Below are 27272 nucleotides of genomic sequence, written 5' to 3'. Positions count from 1 at the left end.
AAAGGTCAGAGCTGTAGGTACAGGTCAGAGGTCAAAGGTCAGAGCTGTAGGTACAGGTCAGAGGTCAAAGGTCAGAGCTGTAGGTACAGGTCAGAGGTCAGAGCTGTAGATACAGGTCAGAGGTCAGAGCTGTAGATACAGGTCAGAGGTCAAAGGTCAGAGCTGTAGGTACAGGTCACAGGTCAGAGCTGTAGATACAGGTCAGAGGTCAGAGCTGTAGGTACAGGTCAGAGGTCAGAGCTGTAGGTACAGGTCAGAGGTCAGAGCTGTAGATACAGGTCAGAGGTCAGAGCTGTAGGTACAGGTCAGAGCTGTAGATACAGGTCAGAGGTCAAAGGTCAGAGCTGTAGGTACAGGTCAGAGGTCAGAGCTGTAGGTACAGGTCAGAGGTCAGAGCTGTAGGTACAGGTCAGAGCTGTAGATACAGGTCAGAGGTCAGAGCTGTAGATACAGGTCAGAGGTCAAAGGTCAGAGCTGTAGGTACAGGTCAGAGCTGTAGATACAGGTCAGAGGTCAGAGCTGTAGATACAGGTCAGAGGTCAGAGCTGTAGGTACAGGTCAGAGCTGTAGATACAGGTCAGAGGTCAGAGCTGTAGATACAGGTCAGAGGTCAGAGCTGTAGGTACAGGTCAGAGCTGTAGATACAGGTCAGAGGTCAGAGCTGTAGATACAGGTCAGAGGTCAGAGCTGTAGATACAGGTCAGAGGTCAGAGCTGTAGATACAGGTCAGAGCTGTAGATACAGGTCAGAGGTCAGAGCTGTAGATACAGGTCAGAGGTCAGAGCTGTAGATACAGGTCAGAGGTCAGAGCTGTAGGTACAGGTCAGAGGTCAGAGCTGTAGATACAGGTCAGAGGTCAGAGCTGTAGGTACAGGTCAGAGCTGTAGATACAGGTCAGAGGTCAGAGCTGTAGATACAGGTCAGAGGTCAGAGCTGTAGGTACAGGTCAGAGGTCAGAGCTGTAGATACAGGTCAGAGGTCAGAGCTGTAGGTACAGGTCAGAGGTCAGAGCTGTAGATACAGGTCAGAGGTCAGAGCTGTAGGTACAGGTCAGAGGTCAGAGTTGTGTTGTCTGAATGTGTGATTGTATTGATTGTAATAATTCCATGTCATGTTGTTTGTGTCGACTACAGAACGTCCTACTCCTCCCTGGGTGATTCCTGTAGTTGTCCTGGGTGTTTTCCTGGTTGTCCTGGTTGGAGCTGCTGTAGGTTTATATTGGTATATGAAGTTGGACGGAGGAAGAGGTGAGAGAGAGACTGTGTGTGTGTGTGTGTGTGTGTGTGTGTGTGTGTGTGTGTGTGTGTGTGTGTGTGTGTCACGTTCCATACGTTCTGCTGCTGTGTGATGACATCATCATGTGTTTGTTGTCTCTCAGTCCAACAGGTGCAGGTGAAGGAGGGGAAGGAGTCTGTCCTGCTGCCCTTCAAGTGGACTGACAGGTGGTGGGTGAAGATGAGGATGTGTCGTATCTGTTGTACCAGAGGTGGCCTGTCTAAAGACGTCACAGTGGAGTGGGTGGACATACACAGCAGAAAGCTCCATGTGTATCAGAACAGTTCTGATCAGCCTGAGCAGGACGAGTGTTACAGAGGACGAACAGAGATGAAGAAAGACCTGATGAAGACTGGAGACTTCAGACTGACGCTGAAAGAGCCCAAACCTAAAGACACAGGAGAATACTACTGCAGAGTCTACAACAAGAACGGAGACTTACTGAGAGTCAGAAGAGTGTATCTGGAGGTCACAGGTGAGAGTGTTTGTTTGTCTCTGGCTGCATTTGTGTTAGTATGAACTGTATGAACTGCACTGCAGCCGTTCAGTAGACTGATGCTGTTCACACTGCAGTATGCAGTTTACAGTATACAGGTTTCCCAGAATGCATTTCACTACAACCAGCAGCGATAGCAGTAAAACAGGTTAAAAGTAGGGCTGTCAGTTCAACGCGTTAATTAGATTATTTAATTACACTGCAAATTAACGCGTTATAAAAATTAACGCAATTAATTTTGAGATTCTGAGTGGCAATTCAATGCGCAAGCATTTTAAATTTGGCCCATTGAATGACCCGTAGGCTACTTGGCAGTGGCACGTCACGGTAGCACTAGCACCGAGGAGTGTTGGTCACTTCCCACCTGCGTCACTAGTCAAAGCAGAGTGACAACAATAGATCCAGGGTGACAACAGACATGGACGCGACTCACAGCCCGGACGCACTGCACTGCACGTGGAAGCGGAGCGGGAGCAGCGCGTCTTCGCAGGCGCTTGGCTGAGCTGCTTCTCCTGCTCTCTCCGCGCCGGTCAAACATCGACTCCACTCACATCTAGACCCGTCTGTACTCGGTTTTCCACACACACAGGTCTGTCTCTAGCTCTGTATGAATGGATGTGTGTGTGTGTCTCGTGTGCAGACGCAACTGACAAATATTTATAAACGGACAAGCAACAACTTAATTAATCATCATTTAATTATATTTTGAAAATTGACCGGATTCCCTCGTCTTTTCTGTGCCCGACTTCCTGTCTGGTACGATCTGGTCTATCCAGCTTGACAACGGCGCTCACGGCTCGCGTAAAAAATAGAACAGACTCCGAACTGAAGCGCTGCAACGGGATGTGCGACCAGGCAGACTGGTTAACATGGGCGCCAATCAGAAACTGCCTCCGCTCCAGGGCGCTGCGCTTCGGTTTGCTGGGATGTGCTAGACCATTTTCTTTTAAATTTCATTTATGAAACGTACTTCACCAATAAAAATGTGGATTTCAAATCTTCTCTTTAGTGTATTCAATTGATGAGTCATACAATACAATTTTGTAATGTCCTAGAATTCGAATTTTTTATTTGGGTACCTTTAGCAGATATAAGATTAGAATGCGATTAATTAGATTAATTAATTACAAATCCTGTAATCAATTAGATTCATTTTTGTAATCGCCTGACAGCCCTAGTTAAAAGCCGTTTTAATTTTATCTTTAACTTTATTAAGTTTTAATCTGTTTCCATGGAGACAGTAACCATTAACATCCCAACATGTGGTCAGTTGATCACATGACACCTGTTTGTTCATCTGCTCCGACGTTTTGAGAGAAGTGAAGCTCTGGGAGCAGTGGGTCGTCTCAGAGGCAGCAGCGGTCTCCTGAGGGGATCGAACCTGTGTCCTCGTCCCAGTGGAGAACAAGAGTCGTTTAACTTACCTGCAGGTTTTTAGAGGTTTACCACCGGCTGGTTACATTATTTCTAGGAGATAAATGTTGGTCTCAGTGATGAAATCTAACAGCTGTATCAGTAGCATTAGTTAGTCTGAATGTAAAGTGAAGCTTCCTGTGTGTATTGGACAGAAGAGCAGCGCTGCCTCGGGGCTCTGGAGCCTACGGACACAAACCACCATATTCACAAAAATAACTAGAAAATTTCCTCTGGGGAAATTTTGAAAGGCCCACGGGGCTACTGCCGGTTTTGCCATCTCTGTCAACGTGGGAATCAAACCCACGATCTTAAGGTCAAGACAGAGCCGATCAGACAAACACATGATCATCTTTCTATAAGCACTGATATGGAGGAGCTGTAATCACATTAGGTTACCTGTGTGTGTGTGTGTGTGTGTGTGTGTGTGTGTGTGTGTGTGTGTAATCATATGCAGTGTTTCCCCCAGAAAATTTGTTAGTTAAGGTGGTGTCTGACCTGTCGACGGGGGGGTGGGGGGTGGGGGGGACGCACCGCGCCGCGCCGTATTAAGTTTCGCTTTCAACACGCGCTGCTGTTATGCATGCACGCTTCTCTGTGGTGTGTATGTGTGTGAGACAGTGTTGGGCAAGCTACTTGGAAAATGTAGTGAGCTAAGCTACAAGTTACTCTACATGAAATGAAGCTTCACTACACTGAAGCTACCCACCAGAGAAATGTAGCAAGCTACGCTACAATAAAATGACAAAAGTAGCTTAGCTACATCAAAGCTATTTTTTTTAGAAGTTAAATAAAGTTTTTCATTTATATCGGCCCATTGTGAGTGCTGAAAGATCTATGCAAGTACATTCCAAAAAAACCCAAGTGTCTTTTAAAACAGTGGTTCCTAACCTTTCTTGGTCAGATTTTTTTTAAATTCATCAATTAGGCTACTAGACATTTCAAGCGACCTCATTTGAATCTCAGGCGACCCCACGTGGGGTCCCGACCCCAAGGTTGGGAAACACTGTTTTAAAAGACGTCGGCCACGGACGGAGTGGGCGACATGCTGGGACGAGGAGCTTTCGTTTTAACTGCTGCAGCCGTCTCTCCCTCTCGTACTCAGCATGCTGTTCAGGGTGTTTGGTTTGATTCATTAAAAGGCGCGTTCCTACAGGAACGGTCCCCTCACTCAGCCTCTCAGTGGCCGTGTCTCCGCTGCAGACAGGACGCACCGGGCTCTTGGAGCGACGTGCAACGGTGCGCGCGGTCGCTGTGCAGCGATAAAGTTGTCCAGCTACGGCTCTGATTCACGAACTTGATTATCCCTCCTCCTCTGTCACCTGCTGCGTGCTGCGCTCCGCTGCAGCAGATGGGCATCAACAGATACGTACATTACGTCACATGGAAGCGGTGCGTTTAAGGTCTAGAAATGCCTGGGGAAATGTAGCTTCTGGGACGCTACCGCGCTACTGATCAATTAAATAGCTTAACTACTGAAAAGCTATTTGATGTAGAAAACAGCGACGCTACGACCACGCTACTGGGAAAAGTTAAGTTACTAACGCCGCTACTTGTAGTAACGTCGCTACTGCCCAACACTGGTGTGAGAGGATGCGGCCATCGTCCGACCGGGGGCGGCGGCGGCGGCGAATATCGCTACATTTTTTTTTTTTAAGACGTTAGTTTAGGCGGCAGCGGGAAACCCTGATATGAAGTTACCTGTGTGTGTTAGAGTGTGGGAGAGGAGTGCGCGCTTCCGCGCGCATTTGTATGTTACCTGTGTGTTTTGATGTGTGTGTGTGTCTGTAACTGTAATCACATGAAGCGGGCTCTAGAGGAGTCTGTGTGTGTGTGTGTGTGTGTGTGTGTGTGTGTGTGTGTGTGTGTGTGTGTGTGTGACTGACTTGACACATGTTATGAGCTGCATCCTGTATCAGTCTGATTTAGCTGTGTGTCTGTGTTTATAATAGGGATGTGCACGGTTACCCCAGTACCCGGGTACCCGAGGAGGTAATCTGCTATCTGGTTATGAATTTATTATCTGGTTAACCTAGGATTTTAAAAAACGCACGTTAGAGCCAGGCGCGGCGTTATGGGTGGGCCTAACGGGCCTGGGCCCACCCACTTGTACAACTGGCCCATCCAAAATGACAGGGTGAACATAACTTTAGTTAATCTAAGGTTTAATTATTTATTTATTTTTATTTCAGATAACTTTACCACAGGTTTAAATGTGTCAGCATTTGGTGATTTTCATTTAAGCAATATCACACGAGAGGGAGTGCTGTTGGGTTACACCCCACCTTTCCGAAGCCCCGCCTTTCCGACAATAGACTTCCATTCATTGTAATAGCGGGCTTTTCTATTTTTTCTAAAGACCCCGCTATTCTGAAAAGGCTATTGGGGGAAACCCCCAGTGTGCAGTGCGCATTGATCCTTTTTTCCTTTTTGGGGTCAAACGGATCATGTGCATAATTAACTGCAAAACAAGCAAATACTTCATATTAATGACATATAGGCCTAACGTTCATTCTGCTTCTAGCCTGTCTAGCCTCTACCTGGTCTTTTTACTAAACTTAACCAACTCCTTTCTTCATTGCCTAAACCCAACCAAAGCATCTCCCTCAGTCAGCTGTCAGCACGAGCGGCGGCTGCAGCAGCCTCGCGCCCCTGTGAGCTCAAGCCGGGTTCAGCCGCGCTCGAGCGGAGCGGGGGGGGAAGTGTATTTCTATTACTGTGTGGGAGATCTCCTACAACGAAGTCGAGGAGAAAGCAAGTGGGACAGATCTGCCCAGTCTCTGAGCAGCGCATGTTTCACAGACAAGCCACAACACAGAGTGTAAACAACGTCACGCGGTTCAGCACCTTGGACATTGGACAGCTGCGGGGCGGGGGGGAGGGTGTCGGAACAGCGGGGTGTCGAAGTGGAGGTGTGTCGGAATGGAAAGCTGTCCCCGTGCTGTTGTACTGTATATCAGCACGGGTGTGATTCGCGGCCGAGTGCCGCAGATAATCACACCGCAGGGAGGCAGAGGGCAGGCTACGCTGCCTCATTGCGTAACTCTACTGAGTGTGAGCGGCACGTACGTTCACGTTGCTTTCGTGAATTGTAAACAAACAGACGCCCCCTCGGTTTTAGCGTCCAGCAGTTTAGCGGCTAATTCAACAGCAGTGATGGATAACTGTACCGGAGAGCCTCAACAACGTAATGAGCTTCATTTGAGGAATAAACGGCAGCTTTTACCTGACGGGAGACCGACGCCTGAGCTACGGTAGCTAACAGTTAGCAGCTAGCAGGTTTTTACCTACTTTTTCCTCCCTCCCTCCCTCCCTCCCTCCCCCCTTTCTTATCGCACACACACGGCCCAGGTTGTCTGTCATATCTGTTGTAAACCTTGTAATAACAGCTTGTTGAGTACAGTTAACACTATTGTTGCCTCGGTTTGAGTGTGGATTATTAATTGTTAACGGTTTGTTTAATGTGAGTGGTGGTCATCGCGTCCTGATGAGTTGGGTTTTAATAACAGCTGATAACGTAGCTGTGTAGATGGCGTGGATTGTGATGAGAAGGTGTTGCACATATTTTAAGACTTATCTGTGCAAACCATTGTGCAAAACCTGTTTGTTGTGCCTTTTTGCGTGATAAGATGATTTGCCGAATTCTTCTTCCATTCCTGCAGCCTTTTGTCTCAATGTTAACGATGGCAAAATGTCCAGATATTTTATTACTTTATGAAAATAAATGTCTGTGAGTTAAAAAAAGAAGTGGGCTACGCATTTCTGATTTGATTTGGCTTTTCGTGTATTTGGTTAAACACATAAGTAACAGTGAGAGAGAGAGAGAGAGAGAGAGAGAGGTCCGCTGGGTGAGCTAGATTAACTTTTAACGGGAGAGAGAGCGGCGCACCGCGCTGTCAAAGCTCGTCTCAGCCATAGGTCTCAGCAGATGTGTGCTTTCAAGGCAATTTAGACACGAACGAGTCATTCAGGAATAAATGTATGTTAGTGTTATTTTTTCCTAAGTAGTGGCCCATCCAAAATTACTGTGGCCCGTCCAAAATTGAAATCCTGGCGCCGCGCCTGGTTAGAGCAGCAGTCTAGTGTCGGATCAAACTACATTATCATGCCGTGGTTCGGCTTTTTGTCGTGTTAAACAGTTTCAGATCAAGCAGCAACGTGATTTTCTGCTGTGTAAAAGCGTTTTTGGATCGAGCCTCGGACTTTCAAACCTTTTACAAGAATCTGTGGTGGTTCCCTCGGCGACGACAGGTGACATCAAGTCTGGTAGAAAATCTGCTGTTTTCAGTTTACAAACATTCTGAAACCTTCCCAGTTATTTCCTGAGACGATGCGAGGCCGAGAGGACCGAAGGCACCAACATGTAGTGTGGACTAATAAATAAGCACCGCTAATGACTGGAGAAAAAAAAAGAAAAAAAAGTTTTCTCTCTTTTCTCTTTATGCAGCATAAATGCGCTGCGCTCAGAGCGCATGCAGCGCATTTATTCCCCGGCATAAAGATGCACATCTGCCCCATACGTGCATCTTAAACTCCAGTCTCTACTCTTATTATCCACCTGATATATATTTTGTATTTTTTTAAATTTATTTATAGTGCAATGCAGGTGATAAACAATACAAGTGTAAAAGTGTGTAAGACGGGTGAAAAACAAACATATATAGCAACACAGGACAAGACAATACGCAGTGATAACTATTATAACCAATCAAATGAAATAACAAAAAAAAAAAACAATAAATGAAAAATAAAAAATAAAATAAAATAACACAATTGAAATAAAAAAGACAATGTTTTTGTTTAGGATACGCGTTGTGTGTGTAAGTGTGTGTGTGTGTGTGTGCTTGCGTGTGTGTGATGAGCATAAGTATGTTGGACTTCTGAGGTAGATATGGCAAAAAGAAAGGGGGGAGAGATAGCAGAACAATAGTAATAAATAATTAAATAGGTAGCAAATAATAATAGTGAGAAAAAAAAAAAAAAAAGAATACAAGAAGAGGGCTTTGGGGAGGCGCGTAATGGTCACGTAATGAGCGCTCATCTTACTGTAACGAGGAAGTCTTCTCTCCCGGTGTAAATCTACGTCAATATTTTCCGGTAGCTTCTCATCACAGTCCACACCTTGCAGAGTTTGAGCTGCACCTCAGTTTCACTTGTTTTCATTTGACAGTTTCACACAGAACTTTCTGGTGGAGTCTTTCTATGTTTCTCCCTCTGTGACAGTAAAAAGGCACATTTACATTTTTTCAGACAAGACGATTGTCTTATAAACTATTCGATTTTTTTTTAACAGAACGACTAGCCTATTATTTATACTGAGCACAAGTTATATTTGAATATAGGCCCACCAAAACTTTATTATTGTGAATAATTCCTTAGTTTCAGGTGTCTACCTCATTTTATTTAAATGCAGGGCTGTAAACTAACTTTTTGGCTCACCTGCCAAGGGGACTGGTAGATGAAAAAATCTACCGGCCAAGGACATTTTTTACCGGCCAAATAATAAGTTGCCTCTTTTCGTTACATATACATCAGTTTCAGCACTTTTCATTGAGATAACAGTATTTTATAGCAATACATGCTTAGAAAAGAAGCCAAAGCCAAATAAATTGTAATCTTATTGAATAATCAAAACATTCCAAATTGGGAAACCTAACCACATTGCAAAACTAACAAACGAAACACTCCTTTTATTCTATTCTATTCTGTATTCTGTTACTCAAAGATGTTCACAAGTCTTTTTTTGCAAGTCAAGTCTCAAGTCTTTGTGGGGTGAGACTTCATCAAGTCTCAAGTTTTTGGTCAGGAGTTCAAGTCAAGTCTCCAAAAAATAAAAGTCTCCTGTCTCTTCTGGTTGTAATGACCCTTCTATCATCTGCTGCTATCCGGTCTACTAAGGATACTGCACAGCTAAATCTAAGAAATTCAAAGAATTTACTGTATTATTATCACTCCTTTATTGGCATACAGTACCTATTGATTAGTTGTTTATGATCACTTTAAATAGGCTATTGCAATGCAATATGAAGAAAAAACACAATGAAAGCTTTCATTTAAAGAAAAACTGTATTCTGAGTCAAGAAAGAATCAAGGCTGCTCTGCCTCTATGAGGCAGAGCAGCCTTTCTGAGAGAAGAACTGCTGTTATTGTTATTTTTTAATTAGCTCAGTCAACTCATGGGGGCGTGTCGACCCGTACAGACTTCCATACGGGCCTTCAGTCATATTTCGCAGCAAAAAAACAGCAACAACGTATCCTACAGTAGCCTGATATGTGCCAGACCAGTTATGCAGCAGCTAGTCCCCGCGAAGGAGGACAGACAACAGACGTTGTGCCTCACCTGTACGGACGGTGCGGCTATAGGCTATTAAAAAAAAGAAAAAAAAAAGCCGGTTCACAGTCACCTGTCACTCACTCGCAGCTGACTGAGCTGTCAGAGGAGCTCTGCTGTCCCTCTCTCTGTCCCTCTCTCTTGTAAAAATAATAATGATTGTTCACGAGTCCCAAAACACGAGTCCAAGTCTAAGTCTGAAGCATAGACTGTGGTCTGAAGTCTCTGTGTGTGCAACTCGAGTTCGAGTCGCAAACGGAGTCCCCATCTCTGGTCCATAGTTCCGTGCGCGCGAGAGAGATGGGCAGGCAGGCAGGCACGCACGCACGCACACACAGCTGCGGGGCAAAAACAACCGGCGCGGAGAAATGCAAGTCTGGTGTGAAAGGGAGGGCTCCGGCTCGCGCGGAGCGCGCGGCGCTTTGCAGCGCTTCCGCGGTGTCCGCGTGTGACACTGGCGTGAGGCTACGTTGCTTCTGAGGGGAACTGTTTTCTACAGCGGGGTCAAGCGGGACAAACATCTACCCGCCCCCGTGGCGTGTAGCCCTCCAAATTTAAGTCGCCAGGGGAATATTTTAGTCGCATTTGGCGAGTGGCGACCGTTAGTTTACAGCCCTGTTTAAATGTAGCTGTTAAATGCCAGAGACAAATGAAGGAAAGAAAAACCTATAAATATAATAAGTATTTATTTTGGTGTTGTTTAGGCCAGTGCCTTATCTTTATTTTACTCAGCTGTTTGCACTTTATGCTACAGTTAAAGCTGCATATTTCATTAAAAGTTTAATTAACTATCATCTTAATTGTCTTTATTTTTAGTTAGCATATACCTTAAACACTTCAAGCTGAAAGCTAATGATGGTATATAAGAGCCAGGGGCGGATTGGCCATAGGGAGTACCGGGAGTTTTCCCGGTGGGCCGGTCACTAATGGGCCGATAGGTATGGAAAGCCGTTTTAGTCATAATGAAATAAATTAATAAATGCATAAATAAATAAATATAGCCATGAAATGAGTCCCGAATTAAATAAATAGGATGATAAATAGATATAAATGAAATATAAATACATATATTTTTATTTTAAAAACAACATTTTTATTTTTCCAGGAGACTTTTGAGACAACGCCTCATTTATTTATTTCCAGATACTTTTATTTCCTAATGTCACATTTATTTATTTCCGGTTACTTTTATTTCACAACGTCACATTTATTTATTTCTGGGGACTTTTATTTCATAGCATCACATTTATTTATTTCCGGCGACTTTTATTTCATAACGTCACATTTATTTCTCTCCTCTTTTATTTCATGCTGCAATATTCAAATGAGGGGGCGGGGTTATCTGGACCCTTTCAGAGTAAAACATCACATGCGGAAGTGCTGTTGTTGTTAATTGTTGACGGCTACTCAGCAACTTGATCAATAACTTGGGGAGGAGAATAGTGTTTTAAACATATTTCGTTTTTTCTAGTTTCTGTTGTTGTTACACATCTCTCTGCCTTATGTGTTAATATAATACATCCATGCTTAAAGCAGATATCAGTGGAATGTTTTTGTTAATATAAGTCCTAAATAGTCCTATTTTCCGTCAGCAATCACTTACATAAAGTATTTCAGCCTAAACACGAGTCTCTCCGTCACTCTGCTCTGCTGTAACCCGAGGAGAAAATTTTCCTTGTGGGATACAAGTGTTATCCAATGAGGAGAGAGAACGGCATGAAGGGCTGTGTGTGCAGCCAAGGGATGCGCGTGAATGTGGTGACGTAGCACGAGGACCAATTGATGCCTGACAAGGGCGGGGGCTGCTAACTCATGGTGCGTTCAAGGAAACTCGTACTTTGTGTTTTTCCTTCCTGTGAAGTCATACCAGTTCGATCTGGTACGAGTTCACGGGTCGGAAGTTACGAGTGGCCGTTATAGGGAACTTTCACAGACAACAGGACGGTAAAAACACGAGCTACGGGTTACCTGGAACGCTACCAAGTCGTAGTTGTGACTTGAAGCTGTAACTTACGGTTTCAAAAGCCTGCCTTGAACACAGCATTAGCCGAAACGGCCGTGCCACTGATATCTGCTTTAAGTGTGCTGCGTAGCTAACCAGCTAGCTATGTCTAGCATTATGTCCCTGCCACAGCAACTGGGTAAAGAGCAGACGGCAGTGTGTCTCGAACACAAAGTGGAGAGGCAGGGATATTGTGGAGCAGGCTAGCACAACCTGCACCCACCTCCCAAAGAAAACATATAATGAACTGCAATGAAAATATTTAAGTCGTTACCGGGTGTAGCTACGTAAACAGAAACAGTCTCTTTGGGTGTGTTCGAAACCGCATACTACATACTGCATACTGTCCATACTCCATACTACATACTCATCAATCAGACAGTATGCAGAGCGTTTACACTGCAGCATACTACATGATAACCCATAATGCATTGCGCTCCTACCCGAGCCAAAATCAACAGGCTAAAGCTGATTTCATTTTAGCTCTAAATTCTTTAAATATATCACTTTATTAACATTTCAAACGTTTTTAGGTGAGAAAGTAGCCGTTTAGATCAGCAGTGTGTCGTTAATTTGTCTAAATACCAGCTGTTTACAATTTTGTTGGGACGATTTCGGCGCTACTCAAGCTAGCCGTCGTGAGCAACGCACTTCCGGTTACTTTCACAAAATAAAACACCCGTTGCCCTTTACTATATAGAAAATCCCAACGATAGAATTTGTGCTTTTATTTTGAAAACAGGAAGTGAACCTACCCTCGCTGTAGCTAGCTTTAAACCGCAGTTTTGACTGCTCCCGTCCCGTTAACGGCATTTAACCGTTGAATATGCCTTACCGGAGAGTCTACCAGCTCTGAGATCGGCCTGGTTCATTGTAAAACATTTATTTATTGGTGTAAATGTGGTGTTTTCTGTGCGTACAGACCCCAAGGCAGTGCTGCTCTTCTGTCTAACCACAAACAAACTTCTGCTAGATTTCATCAATGAGACCAACATTTAGAACCCCAATGTGCGGTTAGTTAATCCAAACGACGGCTGTTTTAAGTTTGCCCCGATGTTTTATCCCCTAAAAAGAGTTTAATCAGCCGGTGGTAAACCTCTAAAAGCCATCGGGTAAGTTAATTAGCGGTCGTTTTCTCCACCTGGGCGAGGACCGTATAGCCGGCGGAGCACGTCAGGAGCCGGGCTGCTGCCTCTATGATGTCGCGGTCGCTGCTCGGACCTGGAGCTTCACTTCTCCGAAAAACATCGGGGCAAACTTAAAACAGCCGTCGTTTGGATACGCACCGCTATCGGCGGCAACGATGACGGCTACTGCGGTCCGACGGCAAATTCACGTAAGCTACTGCTTCTCTGGGAAAGAGCAGAGCAGACACGTAAACGTACTACTTGTTCTTCTCAACCAGAGTGCCAGTAGGCTACTAACACATAGCTCAGTGGATAGGGAAGTGGATTGTTCACAACAACAGCACTTCCACACACTAGATCCAGCGCAAAATAAGGTGAATAGGCCGTCGTGTGATGTTTTACTCTGAAAGGGTCCAGATAACCCCGCCCCCTCATTTGAATATTGCAGCATGAAATAAAAGAGGAGAGAAATAAATGTGACGTTATGAAATAAAAGTCGCCGGAAATAAATAAATGTGATGCTATGAAATAAAAGTCCCCAGAAATAAATAAATGTGACGTTGTGAAATAAAAGTAACCGGAAATAAATAAATGTGACATTAGGAAATAAAAGTATCTGGAAATAAATAAATGAGGCGTTAGAAAATAAAAGTCTCCTGGAAAAATAAAAATGTTGTTTTTAAAATAAAAATATATGTATTTATATTTCATTTATATCTATTTATCATCCTATTTATTTAATTCGGGACTCATTTCATGGCTATATTTATTTATTTATGCATTTATTAATTTATTTCATTATGACTAAAACGGCTTTCCATAGATAGGCGGCCGTTTTTTATTTATTTATTTAATTTTTTTTTTCGCCATGCCTCCCTTGCCTATTGTAACTCTCCCGGCCCGGGGAGAGAGACATGCATCGGCTCGGCCCACAGTGCTCAGCTGCAGACACAGCAGAGAGGTGACGATTGGCCCAGTGGCTTGTCTACCTGGCCCAATGGCCCTATGAGAGGCTACAGAGGCCCAGGAGTCCCACCCACGCATGTTCTAGACCCCCCCTCGTCCAATCACTTTTAATGATGAGGAGTCATGATGAGAGAGAGAGAGAAAGAGAGAGAGAAAAAAACAACACACCAGCGCACGAAAACGGAAAAGAAAAGTAAACAAACGCAAAGGCGGCGCGGAAAAATGGAGGAAAGTAACAGAAACAGAAAAGCTCCAGCAGCACAGACTGCTAAAAGTACAACAATTACGCAGATGTTTGCTGCAGGGGCCGCGTGGCCTGGCCTGGGCTAGAAGCACCGATGCTGCAGCTTCAGCAGCAGGTCCTTCACGTGAGTCTGAAGGGAGTGAAGCTCCCATTACCACTGCCCTCATGGTGCAGGAGGAGGCTGAAAAAATAAGTGTTGAGGAAGACTCTCCACCATGTGAAGGAGGTAGTGATTGTTAAGCAGGTAGAATGGTGTGGATAAACATTCATTAAAATACTGTAAATGGTCCAGAACGGTTGCTATGAACTTTACTTGACATAATAAATAGCTATAGCTAATAACTCTGATGGTGTGGTGTGTTACAGCTAAATCTAGTTATCTAAAGTATTGGAAAACAATAAATTCATATAGCCTACTATCCTGATTAATTGATTAGTTGCTTTTATTAAAGTGCCCTCACTCAAATTTGGTCATGAAGGACATTGAGCTAACAACTTAACAAATATGTATGCTTTCCATATTTTTTTCAGACAGTGTTTATGGTTTATTGTCCTTTCAACAGTTTAACATTATACAGTTAAAATTAATAAAACACTGATTAACTACTGTTACAGTAAAACATCATTCTGCATACAGCAGTTCTTGTCATGCTTCATTGTCTATACATTATGTTGAGCTGTACTGTCTTTCTAAGATAAAATTAGTGTTTGTCCATTTTTCAGATCATTGTACTATTGTTTTCCATACTTTAGCCAACTAGCCAAAGTTCTGATTGCATGCAGACTCATTATGTGCATGTAATCTTGTCCAAACTTAAAGCAGAAGTAAGTGGTCCGGTGGTTTTGGCTAATGCTGCGTTCCAGGCAGGCTTTTGAAACCGTAAATTACAGCTTCAAGTCACAACTCACGATTTTGTAGCGTTCCAGGCAACCCACTCGTGTTTCTCCGACCTGTTTTACCTGTGAAAGTCACTATAACGGCCACTCGTAACTTCTGACCCGTGAACTCGTACCAGATCGAACTGGTACGACTTCACAGGTCGGAAAAACACGAGTTACGAGTTGCCTTGAACGCACCATAACAGTCCTCGTCCCTACGTCACCACATTCACGCGCATCCCTTGGCTGCACACACAGCCCTTCATGCCGTTCTCTCTCCTCATTGGATAAAGGTTGTAGGATACAAGGAAAGTTTTCTCCTGGGCTCAGAGCAGAGCAGAGGGACTGACAGACCCGTGTTTCAGACCAAACACTCTATAGAAGTGATTGCTGTTGGAAGATACAACTATTTAAGACTTATATTAACACAAATATATCGCTTACTTCTGCTTTAACCTATTCCACACTATTCCTCTACTTTGTTATATCGTTTAGTAGTGGTGTTATTAAGAGCTTGTGTGTTTGTATGTACATCAACGGTGCTAGTTGGCAAAATATCCGCGCGCAGATAGTGGGCCGGTCTGGACCAAAAAGTCCAGGGCCAAATTTTTGTCCCAGTCCACCCCTGATAAGAGCAGCTGCATGCTGGTGCGATAATCTGTATGTTTTACATTCAATTTACGTATGATCCGATTAGTCGACTAATCGAAAAAAATAGTCGGTGACTAGTCGACTATCAAAATAATCGTTTGTGGCAGCCCTAAATCATAGTGAGAAAAAAAATTAACTTTGGGAAATACTGACATTTTTATTGTAGCGATTCGGCCTAATATGTTAAGTGGGAGGTTCATCCAGCGAACAAGATTGTCACTTATTATTTTGAGAAGTGGGGTGTAGTTGAGGTTGGGCAACTCTGACAGCCTGGGGGAGATGTTGATACCTAGATATGTGATATGACTGGTGCATAGTGGAATAGGTGGGGTTTGAGCTGCCACATCCCAGCTGTTTTTACGTAGTGGGAGGAAAGAGGATTTGTGCCAATTTATGGAGGAGTTAGAAATTCTGAAGAATGAGTCTATGAGGTTTATTGTTTCTGGAAGGGATGAGTGGGGGTTTTCTAAAAAGAGTAGGATATCATCGGCATAAAGACTAATTTTATGATGTGAATTTGGCGTTTGGATTCCTGTAATGTTATTGTTTTGACGAATGGCTGCGGCTAGAGGTTCGATGAAAATTGTAAATAGAAAGGGAGAGAGTGGGCATCCTTGCCTAGTCCCCCTGTGCAGTGTGAAAGGCGGTGATGTTGGTCCATTGGTGTGGCTGAAGGTGCTGTGTATAAGATTTTGACCCAGTTAATAAATGATTCCCCAAAGCCAAATTTTTGCATTGTAGAAATGAGAAATGACCAATTGACCCTATCAAAAGCTTTTTCTGCATCTAATGTGGCAATGATAGTTTGTGTTTGATGATGGGATGAGTAATCCATGATGTTAAAGAGTCTGCGTGTGGTATTGGATGAGTGTCTGCCTTTAATGAAACCGGTTTGATCTGGGTGGATTTTGGATGTGATAATTTTTTCCATTCTACGGGCAAGTGTTTTAGCAATGATCTTAGTGTCAACGTTGATAAGAGAAATTGGGCGGTAACTTGATGGTAATGATGGATCCTTGTTAGGTTTGAGAAACAGTGATATTGTAGCTGTGTTCATGTCTTTTGGTAATTTGGAGTTCTGTTTTATTTCTGATATGAGTCTGTTGAAGAGTGGAGAAAGGATGGGCCAAAAGTGTTTGTAGAACTCAGCAGGGAAGCCGTCGGGTCCTGGTGATTTGTTATTTGGCATGAGTTTGAGGGCGTTAGATAGTTCTTGCTCAGTTATTGGTGATTCTAGTATAGTTATTCTGTCAGGAGAGAGCTGTGGTAGATCGATATTGTTGAGAAAGGAATTGATATTATCTTGGGTCGGATTTATTTCTGGTAAGTATAAATTTGCGTAAAATTTTTTGAAAATTTGATTTATTTCTTCTGGTATATGTGTTGGCTTCCCTGCTGAGTCCTTAATAGTGGTAATTGTTGTTTTTTCCTTATTTTGTTTGATTAGATTAGCCAAATATTTTCCGGATTGATTACTGTGGTGAAACTGTTCTTGTCTAAGTCTGTTTATTAGAAATTGTGTTTTCTTATTTAAGATTTCATTTAGCTGAAACTTATATTTCCTTAATTCATTCTGTGTTTGGTCCATTGGATTATTTATGTTAAGGTCCTCAAGTTGCTTAACTTTTTGTTCCAATTCAGCTTCTTGTTGTTGTTCTATCCTTTTTTTATAGGTGGAGAATGAAATAATAATGCCTCTTAAAACTGCTTTACCTGTTTGCCAGAGAATAGACGGAGATGACTTTGGGGAATCATTTATTTCAAGGAAGGATGCCCACTCTCTTTTGATAAGACTGTCAAATTCTGGATCGTTAAGGAGTGATGTGTTAAAGCACCACCTAGTGTTGGGTTTGTATGGACGGCCTGTATTCCATGTAAATGTTACCGGGCTATGGTCACTGATTAATATGGAGTGGATAATTGAGTCTGAGATATTTGACATAATTGAATTACTGGTGAGGAAAAAGTCAATACGTGAATATGATTTATGAACCGGTGAGAAAAATGAGTATTGTCTTACAGTAGGGTGTTGAGAGCGCCAACTATCGCCAAGACCAACATCGCCAAGACCAACATCGCTCTCTCTTCTCTTCCACCTGATATATCTGACGACGCTGTGTGTCAGTAATACGGACTGTCTGACGGTCAGAGCGCATTTATGTCTGTCCGTCAGACATGACGTCATTTTATTTTTTATTACAGTATTCCAGTGTTTCCCCTAGAATATTTTTTAGGCCCGGTGGTACCCAAAGAAAAATCCTGAACAGACGAGGCGCGTGGGACAACACGCACCCCCCTCTATTAAATATAAAAGGAGCCCCACATCAGGGTCCGACGTTAAGGTTTTTTCCTACTTGTCCTGTCGGGCAAGTACTTCTCAAGTCTACATGCCCCATCTAAATTCTTACTTGCCCTGCCTAAGAGGGTTTTTTCTGGCTGTGTGGTGTATACTTTCGCTCATGATTTAGGCTATATCTTACTAAAATCCTTCCTGTTGACTGTATACAACACCACACAACACTTCTTTCTTCGGAAAGAAGTATTTATCATTATTTATAATTACATTTAAATGGCAACCATTGCAGACATGTAAAATTAACTGCTATTTCACATTATTTGACCAGTAGCAGTTACACCCTCCGTCCCCTATCTGAACAGGTGAGCCAGGTGTTTAATGCCCAATTGCAGTTGAAATCTTGAACTGAAGGGCCTTTAATTGCCAAAAACATTAACCTAGACAACATTTTAACAGATAGCTGGCTCCTCCAATCAGATTTTGCATTCACATGCTGCAGTGGACAATTTAGCTTCAGTATTAATTCAGTATCTAAAAAAATATTATTAGACAGGACCAATTAAAAAAATTTGACCTGAACTACTGGAAATAGCCTAGACTTTTCCATGTTACTCTAGTTTATTGAGATGCCCCTGTAAAACTGAAGGATGAGGGACATTGAAACAACAGTGACAGGCAAACAGCCAGTCATCTAACAGCTGTATAGTTCGGTTGAAGCACCGTCCCCACGTGTGTTTATTGACAACAGGGTTATACCCATAGACATATAAAGAGTAGACGCCGCATCGAACGCTGCCCCGCGAGAAATGCGGCCGCCATCTTGAACCGGTCATTCTACTCAGTGGAGCAGCAGAAGTAACAGGATGCAGAGCACTGAGCAGCATATTATTTCTGTTCTAATCAGCAGAAAACCATCTAAAACAGCTGCTCTGGGGATTACTTTTCACTAATAAGATTGAACATTACTATTGGTTGTATTTTGTGAATCGAATATTTATTTATTTATTTATTCTCTCTCCTCCCTCTCTCTCTCTGACCTGATATGAATTGATTCTCTGGTTTATATATATTTTTATTTTCTCTAACATATAGCTTTTATCTCTATATATTTATTCATTACAGGAAGGCTGCTCTCTCATCAATTGCTGCTCTCTACGGGCTGTTATTTCCATAGACATTTATTTCTGTATAATGAGTGGTCGTCAAGTGTAACACACCGTTGCTAGGGACGCCGCTCTGATCAGCGCAGCACAGAAAAGAGAAACTATGCAGGATATTTACCTTATGTGTTATTTTTACCTTCAGTAAAAAGCTTGGGACTAATAGTGATGTTAGATAAATGACTTGTAACCTGTTACAGGGAGAGTGGAGGCTGAAAACCAAACCTGCTGATCAGATCAGAGCCTGTAGTCCGCCACACAAACACGCCCCATATAAACCTATAATATTGTTTATGACAGATAAGACTACGCAGATTGTAACATATATGTGATAATCCATCGATCCAGTTATTGATTATAAAAGGCTTTGTTGAAAACAAATGGGAGGAGGCTCAGCAACACAGCGGAGAGGAGACCAGACAGGCAGAGATGTGCTAAATTATAACATTTATAAATCGATAAAAGTAGTATTTTGATCAAAATTATGTTTCAAATGAATTATTTCACTCTTACGCCGTGTAATAGGCGGGATCATGTTCAGTAAGTTATTGATTAAATGCACTGACACTAGTGAAACTATCAATTGCACCTACCAAACAGATGCACTGAGTGGAGCGGGCGACCGGTCCAAGATGGCCGCCCCACCGCTCGTCAGCGCCAATAGGCCCAGCGTTCGATGCGGCGTCTACTCTTTATATGTCTATGGTTATACCGTAACGTAAAAAGGACAGGTCAGCTCGTCGGTATGGTAACTAAACGGTAACAGATGACTGTTACTGCGTGCATCTGCCCCGAGTCTGGAACAGCGGCGGCGTTAAAGAAGCAGCGTCAGGACGCTCACCTTCAGTAAACGCTCGCTGAAATCGCCGATTAAATACGACGAGCCGCGAGCGACGTACATCCCTGGTAGAGCACACCTGCTGCAGCGACCCAGTTCGATTCCACCTGACAGTCCCTTTCCTCCGCGTCAATCCCCCCTCTCACTCTCTCTCCCCCCTCCCCTGTCTGTCTCGCATGACTTCAATGCAAAATTTTCCGCAGTTTTTCGTCTTTTTGTCTTGTCTAGTAGCGAATCGAAAGTCGGCAATCTCTAAACCGTCTTTGGTTACGGTTATAAGTCAGGGGAGCATTGCATTGTGGGATACAGTACACAATGTAGACTGGTCAGATACTGGAGAGATTTCCTGAATCAGTACAACATCCGGGAATTTTTCACATATTGCAGATTTAGCTTTTGTTTGCATACTGTATACTGTATACTGCATTTTGGCCAAATGAGTACGTACTAGCAGGAGAGTCTGAGGTTTAGAGTACAGACTGGGTTTGTCTCCGCTGTAGAGAATACTGCTGTCTGATGACATTATCATGTTTGTTGTCTCTCAGTCCAACCGGTGCAGGTGGTGGAGGGGGAGGAGTCTGTCCTGATGTCTGTCAAGATCCCAGCTAAGCTGCCTGAAGACATCAGAGTGGAGTGGTGGGACACTTTTCACATGAAGGTCCATGTGTATCAGAACGGTTCTGTAGAACAGGATGAACGTTACAAAGACAGAACAGAGATGAAGAACGACCTGAAGACTGGAGACTACAGTCTGAAGCTGAAAGAGCTCACAGTCAGAGACTCAGGATTCTACACCTGCAGAGTCTACAACATGGACGGAGACTTACTGGGAGAGAGAACAGTGAGGCTCTGGGTTGAAGGTGAGAGTTGACAACATGTCCTCCTCCCTATTGCTCCTCCATCCTTCTTCTGCCCCCCCCCACGCGTTGTGGTTCTTCACCTCCTTCTTCCTCGTCCTCCCCCTCCCTCCTCCACCCTCCTCTCTCCTCCTTCCTCCTCCCTTCTTTCTCATCCCTCCTCCCCCCTCCTTCCTCCCTCCTTCTCCTCCTCCCATCCTCCCTTCCTCCTTCTCCTCCTCCCTCCTCCTTCTCCTCCCTCCTCCTCTCTCCTCCCTTCCTCCTTCTCCTCTCTTCCTCCTTCTCCTCCTCCCCCTCCTTCCTCCCTCCTCCTCCCTGCTGCGCTTTGTGGTTCTTCACAGTGAGATTACAGTAAAATCTGCTGCTGCTGTGTGATGACATCATCATGTTTGTTGTCTCTCAGTCCCACAGGTGATGGTGGAGGAGGGGGCGGAGTCTGTCCTGCTGCCTGTCAAGACCACACCTGACCTGCCTGAAGACGTCACAGTGGAGTGGACGGACAGAGACAACAGGAAGGTCCATGTGTATCAGAACGGTTCTGTAGAACAGGACCAGGTTTACAGAGGCCGAACAGAGATGAAGAACGACCTGAAGACTGGAGACTTCAGTCTGACCCTGAGAAAGCCCACAGTCAGAGACATAGGATTCTACACCTGCAGAGTCTACAACAAGGATGGAGACTTACTGAGGGGGAGAAGAGTGGGGCTCTGGGTCCAAGGTGAGAGTTGACAACATGTCCTCCTCCCTCCTTCTCACTCCTCCTTCCTCCCTCCTCCTTCTCCCTCCTCCTTCCTCCCTCCTCCTCCTCCTCCTTCCTCCCTCCTCCTCCTCTCTCCTTCCTCCCTCCTCCTCCTCTCTCCTTCCTCCCTCTTCCTCCCTCCCTTCTCCTTCCTCCTCACTCCTCCTTCCTCCCTCCTCCTCCTCACTCCTCCTCCTTCCTCCTTCATCTCTCCTCTTCCTCCTCCTCCTTCATCTCTCCTTCCTCCCTCTTCCTTCCTCCCTTCTCCTTCCTTCCTTCCTTCCTTCCTCCTCCTCCTCCTTTCTCCCTCCTCCCTTCTCCTTCCTACTCCTCCTCCTTCCTCCCTCCTCCTCCTCCCCTCCTTCCTCCTCCTCCTCCCCCTTCCTCATCCCTCCTTCTTCCCCCTCCCTCCTCTTCCTCCTCCTTCCTCCCTCCTCCTTCATCTCTCCTCCTCCTCACTCCTCCTCCTTCCTCCTCTTCCTCCTCCTCCTCCTTCCTCCCTCCTCCTTCATCTCTCCTCCTCTTCCTCCTCCTCCCCTCCTTCCTCCCTCCTCCCTCCTCCTTCCTCCTCCTCCTTCCTCCCCTCCTTCCTCCCTCCTCCTCCTCCCCCTTCCTCATCCCTCCTTCTTCCCCTCCCTCCTCTTCCTCCTCCTCCTCCTCCTCCTTCCTCCCTCCTCCTTCATCTCTCCTCCTCCTTCCTCCTCTTCCTCTTCCTCCACCTCCCTCCTCCTTCCTTCCTCCCTCCTCCTTCCTCCTCCTCCCTCCTCCTTCCTTCCTCCCTCCTCCCCTCCTGCTCCAAACTGCTGCAGTCTGATGACATCATCATGTGTTTGTTGTCTCTCAGTCCAAAAGGTGAAGGGAGAGAAGTCTGTCTTGCTGCCTGTCATGGAGTTGGGGGACAAGGACAGCATCATGGACGGAGACTTCCTTGGAAGGACTTACTGGTTACATGGTGAGGGTTGTTCTTTGTCTCTGGTTGTTTATTTGTCCATACCCCCTCCTCCCTCCCTCCTTCTTCCTCCTCCCTCCTTTGCGTACATTTTCTTATGAGCCAAAGGGGAACCCCTCCTCTACAGCTTTGTGGTTCTTCACTCAGGAGATTAAACTCTACTGCTGCTGCTGTCTGATGACATCATCATGTGTTTGTTGTCTCTCAGAACAACAGGTGGAGGAGGGGGGGAAGTCTGTCCTGCTGTCCTTCAAGACCACAGCAGACCTGTCTGAAGACGTCAGAGTGGAGTGTACAGACAGAGACAACAGGAAGGTCCATGTGTATCAGAACGGTTCTGTAGAACAGGACCAGGTTTACAGTGGCCGAACAGAGATGAAGAAAGAATTCAGTCTGATCCTGAAAGAGCCCAGAGAGACAGACAGCGGAAGATACACCTGCAGAGTCTTCAACAAGGACGGAGACTTACTGAGTGAGGCAGAAATGGGTCTCAAGGTCAAAGGTCAGAGTTGTTAGTTTGTCTCTAGTTGTCTGTCTCTAGTTGTTTGTCTCTAGTTGTCTGTCTCTAGTTGTCTGTCTCTAGTTGTCTGTCTCTGTTTGTCTGTCTCTAGTTGTCTGTCTCTAGTTGTCTGTCTCTAGTTGTCTGTCTCTAGTTGTCTGTCTCTAGTTGTCTGTCTCTAGTTGTCTGTCTCTAGTTGTCTGTCTCTAGTTGTCTGTCTCTGTTTGTCTGTCTCTAGTTGTCTGTCTCTAGTTGTCTGTCTCTAGTTGTCTGTCTCTAGTTGTCTGTCTCTAGTTGTTTGTCTCTAGTTGTCTGTCTCTGGTTGTCTGTCTCTAGTTGTCTGTCTCTGGTTGTCTGTCTCTAGTTGTCTGTCTCTAGTTGTCTGTCTCTAGTTGTCTGTCTCTGTTTGTCTGTCTCTAGTTGTCTGTCTCTAGTTGTTTGTCTCTAGTTGTCTGTCTCTAGTTGTCTGTCTCTGTTTGTCTGTCTCTAGTTGTCTGTCTCTAGTTGTCTGTCTCTAGTTGTCTGTCTCTAGTTGTCTGTCTCTAGTTGTCTGTCTCTAGTTGTCTGTCTCTAGTTGTCTGTCTCTAGTTGTCTGTCTCTAGTTGTCTGTCTCTAGTTGTCTGTCTCTAGTTGTCTGTCTCTAGTTGTTTGTCTCTAGTTGTCTGTCTCTAGTTGTTTGTCTCTAGTTGTCTGTCTCTAGTTGTCTGTCTCTGTTTGTCTGTCTCTAGTTGTCTGTCTCTAGTTGTCTGTCTCTAGTTGTCTGTCTCTAGTTGTCTGTCTCTAGTTGTCTGTCTCTAGTTGTCTGTCTCTAGTTGTCTGTCTCTAGTTGTTTGTCTCTAGTTGTTTGTCTCTAGTTGTCTGTCTCTAGTTGTCTGTCTCTAGTTGTCTGTCTCTAGTTGTCTGTCTCTAGTTGTCTGTCTCTGTCTCACCGTCTTCTGTCTCTACAGGGAAGAAGAAACCGTCTACACCAGGAACAGAAAAAGATCCACTGTTGGCTAAAGACATACCCTGATTGGTCAGTTGATCAATCAGAGTGATCAGTGTGTTTGATGACGTCCAGATGATGAGCAGGACGTCTCCATGGAAACGTCTCTCTGGCTCTCCTCTTCTCTTCCTGTCCTGCTGCTTTGCTTTGTGCTGATGAGAGAATTATTTATCCTCCATGTTGATTCACCAGTCTGAGACAGTCCTCGACCTTTGACCTTTGACCTGAGGAGGATCAGGGTCTGTGCTGGTCCCAGAGACCACGTCCACCAGAACCAGTGCCTTGTTTGTCCTCTGAAGGACTCTGATATGGGACTTGTAGGGCTGTACTGCCCCCAAATAGTCCTCCAAGAAGTCATCAGTCGATTGGTCGCAGGAAAAACAAAACATTTGTAAAAACTAAGTCAATATCTATATGACTTAACTGTGTATGAAAGACTAGATGGCTTTTAATTTGAAGGGCCAGATACAGGAAGTCGTGATAGTCACTCACTGTCAGTTTTGTTTTGTTGTGTATTTTTTACACGGCAGGTCCCTGCGATGTTTTGAGACAGTTAAATATTAATCAAGTTCTTAAGCTGTGTGATGTGTTAGACTGTGGTAAAACAGTGTCCAAGATGGGGAGGGGGGGTCGGGGGTGGGGGGTGGGGGGCACGAGTGGCTTGTTTGATTTTCTTTTTCTTCTTGACTTTTTATATTACTTTTTATATCCTGTCACATGCTGTGCTCAATAAAACCAAGTGAAAGACACTGAGTGACTCTGATTGGTCCCTCACTGAGCCAGGGCCACGCCCACAACCACGCTGTCAGCTGAGAGGTCAGAGGTCAGCCACCATAGTGCTGCTGCTACAAGTCAAGTCAAATTTACTTATATAGCACATTTCATGTAGGCCTACTTCAAATGTACTTCAAAAAATTAAAACAAAGATACAATGTATAACATAAAATAGCATATAGGATAAGAAATATTACACATATAAAAAACATTTAGGACATTATAAAAACACACAAGAATATATTATTATCATAATTTAAAAAGGGAGATAATAATAATAAAAAATTGTGGTGAAGGCTTCAGGACTGGACCAGGTGGAGCTGCTGGTTACATGAGGACAGTATCCCACAATGCATTTCACTCCACCAGCAGTCACAGAGTAACAACACAACCACTGCCGACTCCGCCCACATGTTCACATCTGTCTGTCATCTTGTAAAATTTCCTACAGCAGACACTCTAACAGTGTAACGGCAGCTGTTTGTCAGAACATGGTGGTCGGACCTATTATATGTGAGCTTGTGTTACACACTAGTTCTTCTATACAAAACATAGAAAGGTTTAGCAGCAGTACCTTGATACCATCAAGCTACTGCCAAACCTTTCTGTCTTAGTCTTACATATAAGAACTAGAGCCTAACTATCAGAACACTGACATATATATTAGGGCTGTCGATGGATTGATAAAAATAACTTAATCGCACAATTTTCTGTAATTAATCAATGAATTTATTAGTGTAAACTGCTCCTCTGTCCAGTTCACACCTGAAGCTTCATTTAAATTCAAACAAACGAATCAACAACTAAACAAAACATACAGCAACTAATCACTGAGGCCAACATTTATCTCCTAAACAGAATTTAACCAGCTGGTGGTAAACCTCTTGTGATGGAAAATGTTGATATTAACCCATATTATACTTTACTGTTGTATAGTCATGATTGTGATATGTGGTACTCAGCTGATCCCTTGGAAGACAGACAGCAGAGAGCGACTTAAGGGGCGCATTGCATTGTGGGATACAGTACACAATGTAGACTGTTCAGATGCAAACTGGACATATGTCCCGAATCAGTACGACATCCAGGAATGTTCAAATACTGCAGATTTAGCTTTTGTTTAGATACTGTATACTACATACCACTGTTCCCTCTCAGGTGTTTTACTGCTCCACCTCTTTGCCCAGAAGACAAAAAAAGTTGCACACTCAAATATCCCCGACTAGTTTACTGTTTATTTCTCCCTCATGTGGCTTCGAATTGTGAAATGTCTGACCTAAACCGTGGTCTGTAGTGCAACTACAATTTAAGTTTTTGCTTGAGAATTATTATTACTGTTCATATCAAGAATGCTTCTGTGCCAAGAGTTGATGACACCAACTTGATGTTAGTTATTTTTTTCATATTGGTTCATATGGCAATACATGCGAAATCAATTTTGCCAAAACAATATTGTATTTTGTTATCATTAACTGTAACTGACCTAGATATGGAGCAGCCTAGGTAATGTTGTCAAAATAATCTGTTATTAAAGCAGAAGTAAGCGATCCGGTCGTTTTGGCTAATGCTGCGTTCGAGGCAGGCTTTTGAAACCGTAAATTACAGCTTCAAGTCACAACTTACGACTTTGTAGCGTTCCAGGCAACCCACTCGTGTTTCTCCGACCTGTTTTACCTGTGAAAGTCACTATAACGGCCACTCGTAACTTCTGACCCGTGAACTCGTACCAGATCGAACTGGTACCACTTCACAGGTCGGAAAAACACGAGTTACAGGTTGCCTTGAACGCACCATAACAGTCCTCGTCCCTACGTCACCACATTCACGGCGTCCCTTGGCTGCACACACAGCCCTGCATGCCGTTCTCTCTCCTCATTGGATAAAAACTGTAGGATACGATAAAAGTTTTCTCCTGGGCTCAGAGCAGAGCAGAGTGACTGACAGACCCGTGTTTCAGACCAAACACTCTATAGAAGTGATTGCTGTCGGAAGATACAACTATTTAAGACTTAGATTAACACAAATATATCACTTACTTCTGCTTTAATCATTATAGTAATAGCCAATTGTATTGATATTTGGAGTTGGAGAGGTGAGGCCAGAGCACCAGCATGTGGACGTACTGTGTAGCCTACGCTTGAGCTTTCACTCACAGTCGCTCAAGCATGTCGGGAGTTGAATTTCTGCTCAGGAGTTTTGAAAATTAGAGGGAACATTGCTACATACTGTATTTTGTCCAAATCAGTACGTACTAGCAGGACAGTATGAGGTTTAGAATACAGCCTCTTTCTTCCTCTTCCTCTTCCCTCCATGTTTCTAGTTGTTTTACTCTGACACACCCAGCAGCTCTGAGCCTCTCTCAGTCCAGATCTAATGCAGTGAGGGGTGGGGGTGTTATCTCCTCAGTCTCAGTGCAGCTGTAATGTATTTGGCTGGTGGTGGTGGGGGAGGGGGAGGGGGTGGTGGGGGAGTGGAAGTCTTATCTCCACAGTGAGTGGGTGCGGTCGTTCTCAGCTCTGTGGTATTTTCTGGTTGGGAGGGGCTGTTTCCTGCCTCACTGTCGTTCAGCTTCACTTCCTCCTCTGACAACAACACTGCTGCTCCAACAAGTTAGTGCACACAACTACACAACTTCATCTAGTTACAATGACAACACACACAAACTGACCGCCCTCTGAGGACAACGTTCATGTTTTCATGATTCATGTTTACTCTGTCCTCTCTCTGGCTCTACATGAGGGTCACAAAGGGCCAATCACAGAGCGTCTGGCGTCACCTCTCACTGTGCGTT

At 44.2% G+C, this 27272-nt stretch overlaps 1 protein-coding gene across 1 annotated transcript in view; it reads left to right on the top strand.

Annotated features, from left to right (window-relative positions):
• LOC146968250 (muscle M-line assembly protein unc-89-like) overlaps positions 1-27272 on the top strand; it is a 201842-nt gene that overhangs the window by 142183 nt on the left and 32387 nt on the right. Inside the window, exons 3-5 of the mRNA XM_085760481.1 lie at positions 1379-1477; positions 20284-20538; positions 20939-21253. Coding sequence (XP_085616607.1) covers positions 1379-1477; positions 20284-20538; positions 20939-21253 — 669 coding nt within the window. The remainder of the gene's footprint in view (positions 1-1378; positions 1478-20283; positions 20539-20938; positions 21254-27272) is intronic.

Source organism: Trachurus japonicus, chromosome 18, assembly GCF_045865225.1.
Source record: "Trachurus japonicus isolate A0001 chromosome 18, Traja_1.0".
NCBI classification, from domain to species: Eukaryota; Metazoa; Chordata; class Actinopteri; order Carangiformes; family Carangidae; genus Trachurus; species Trachurus japonicus.
Note: the sequence above shows the minus strand (reverse complement) of the source record. Positions and strands in the feature narration are given on the sequence as shown.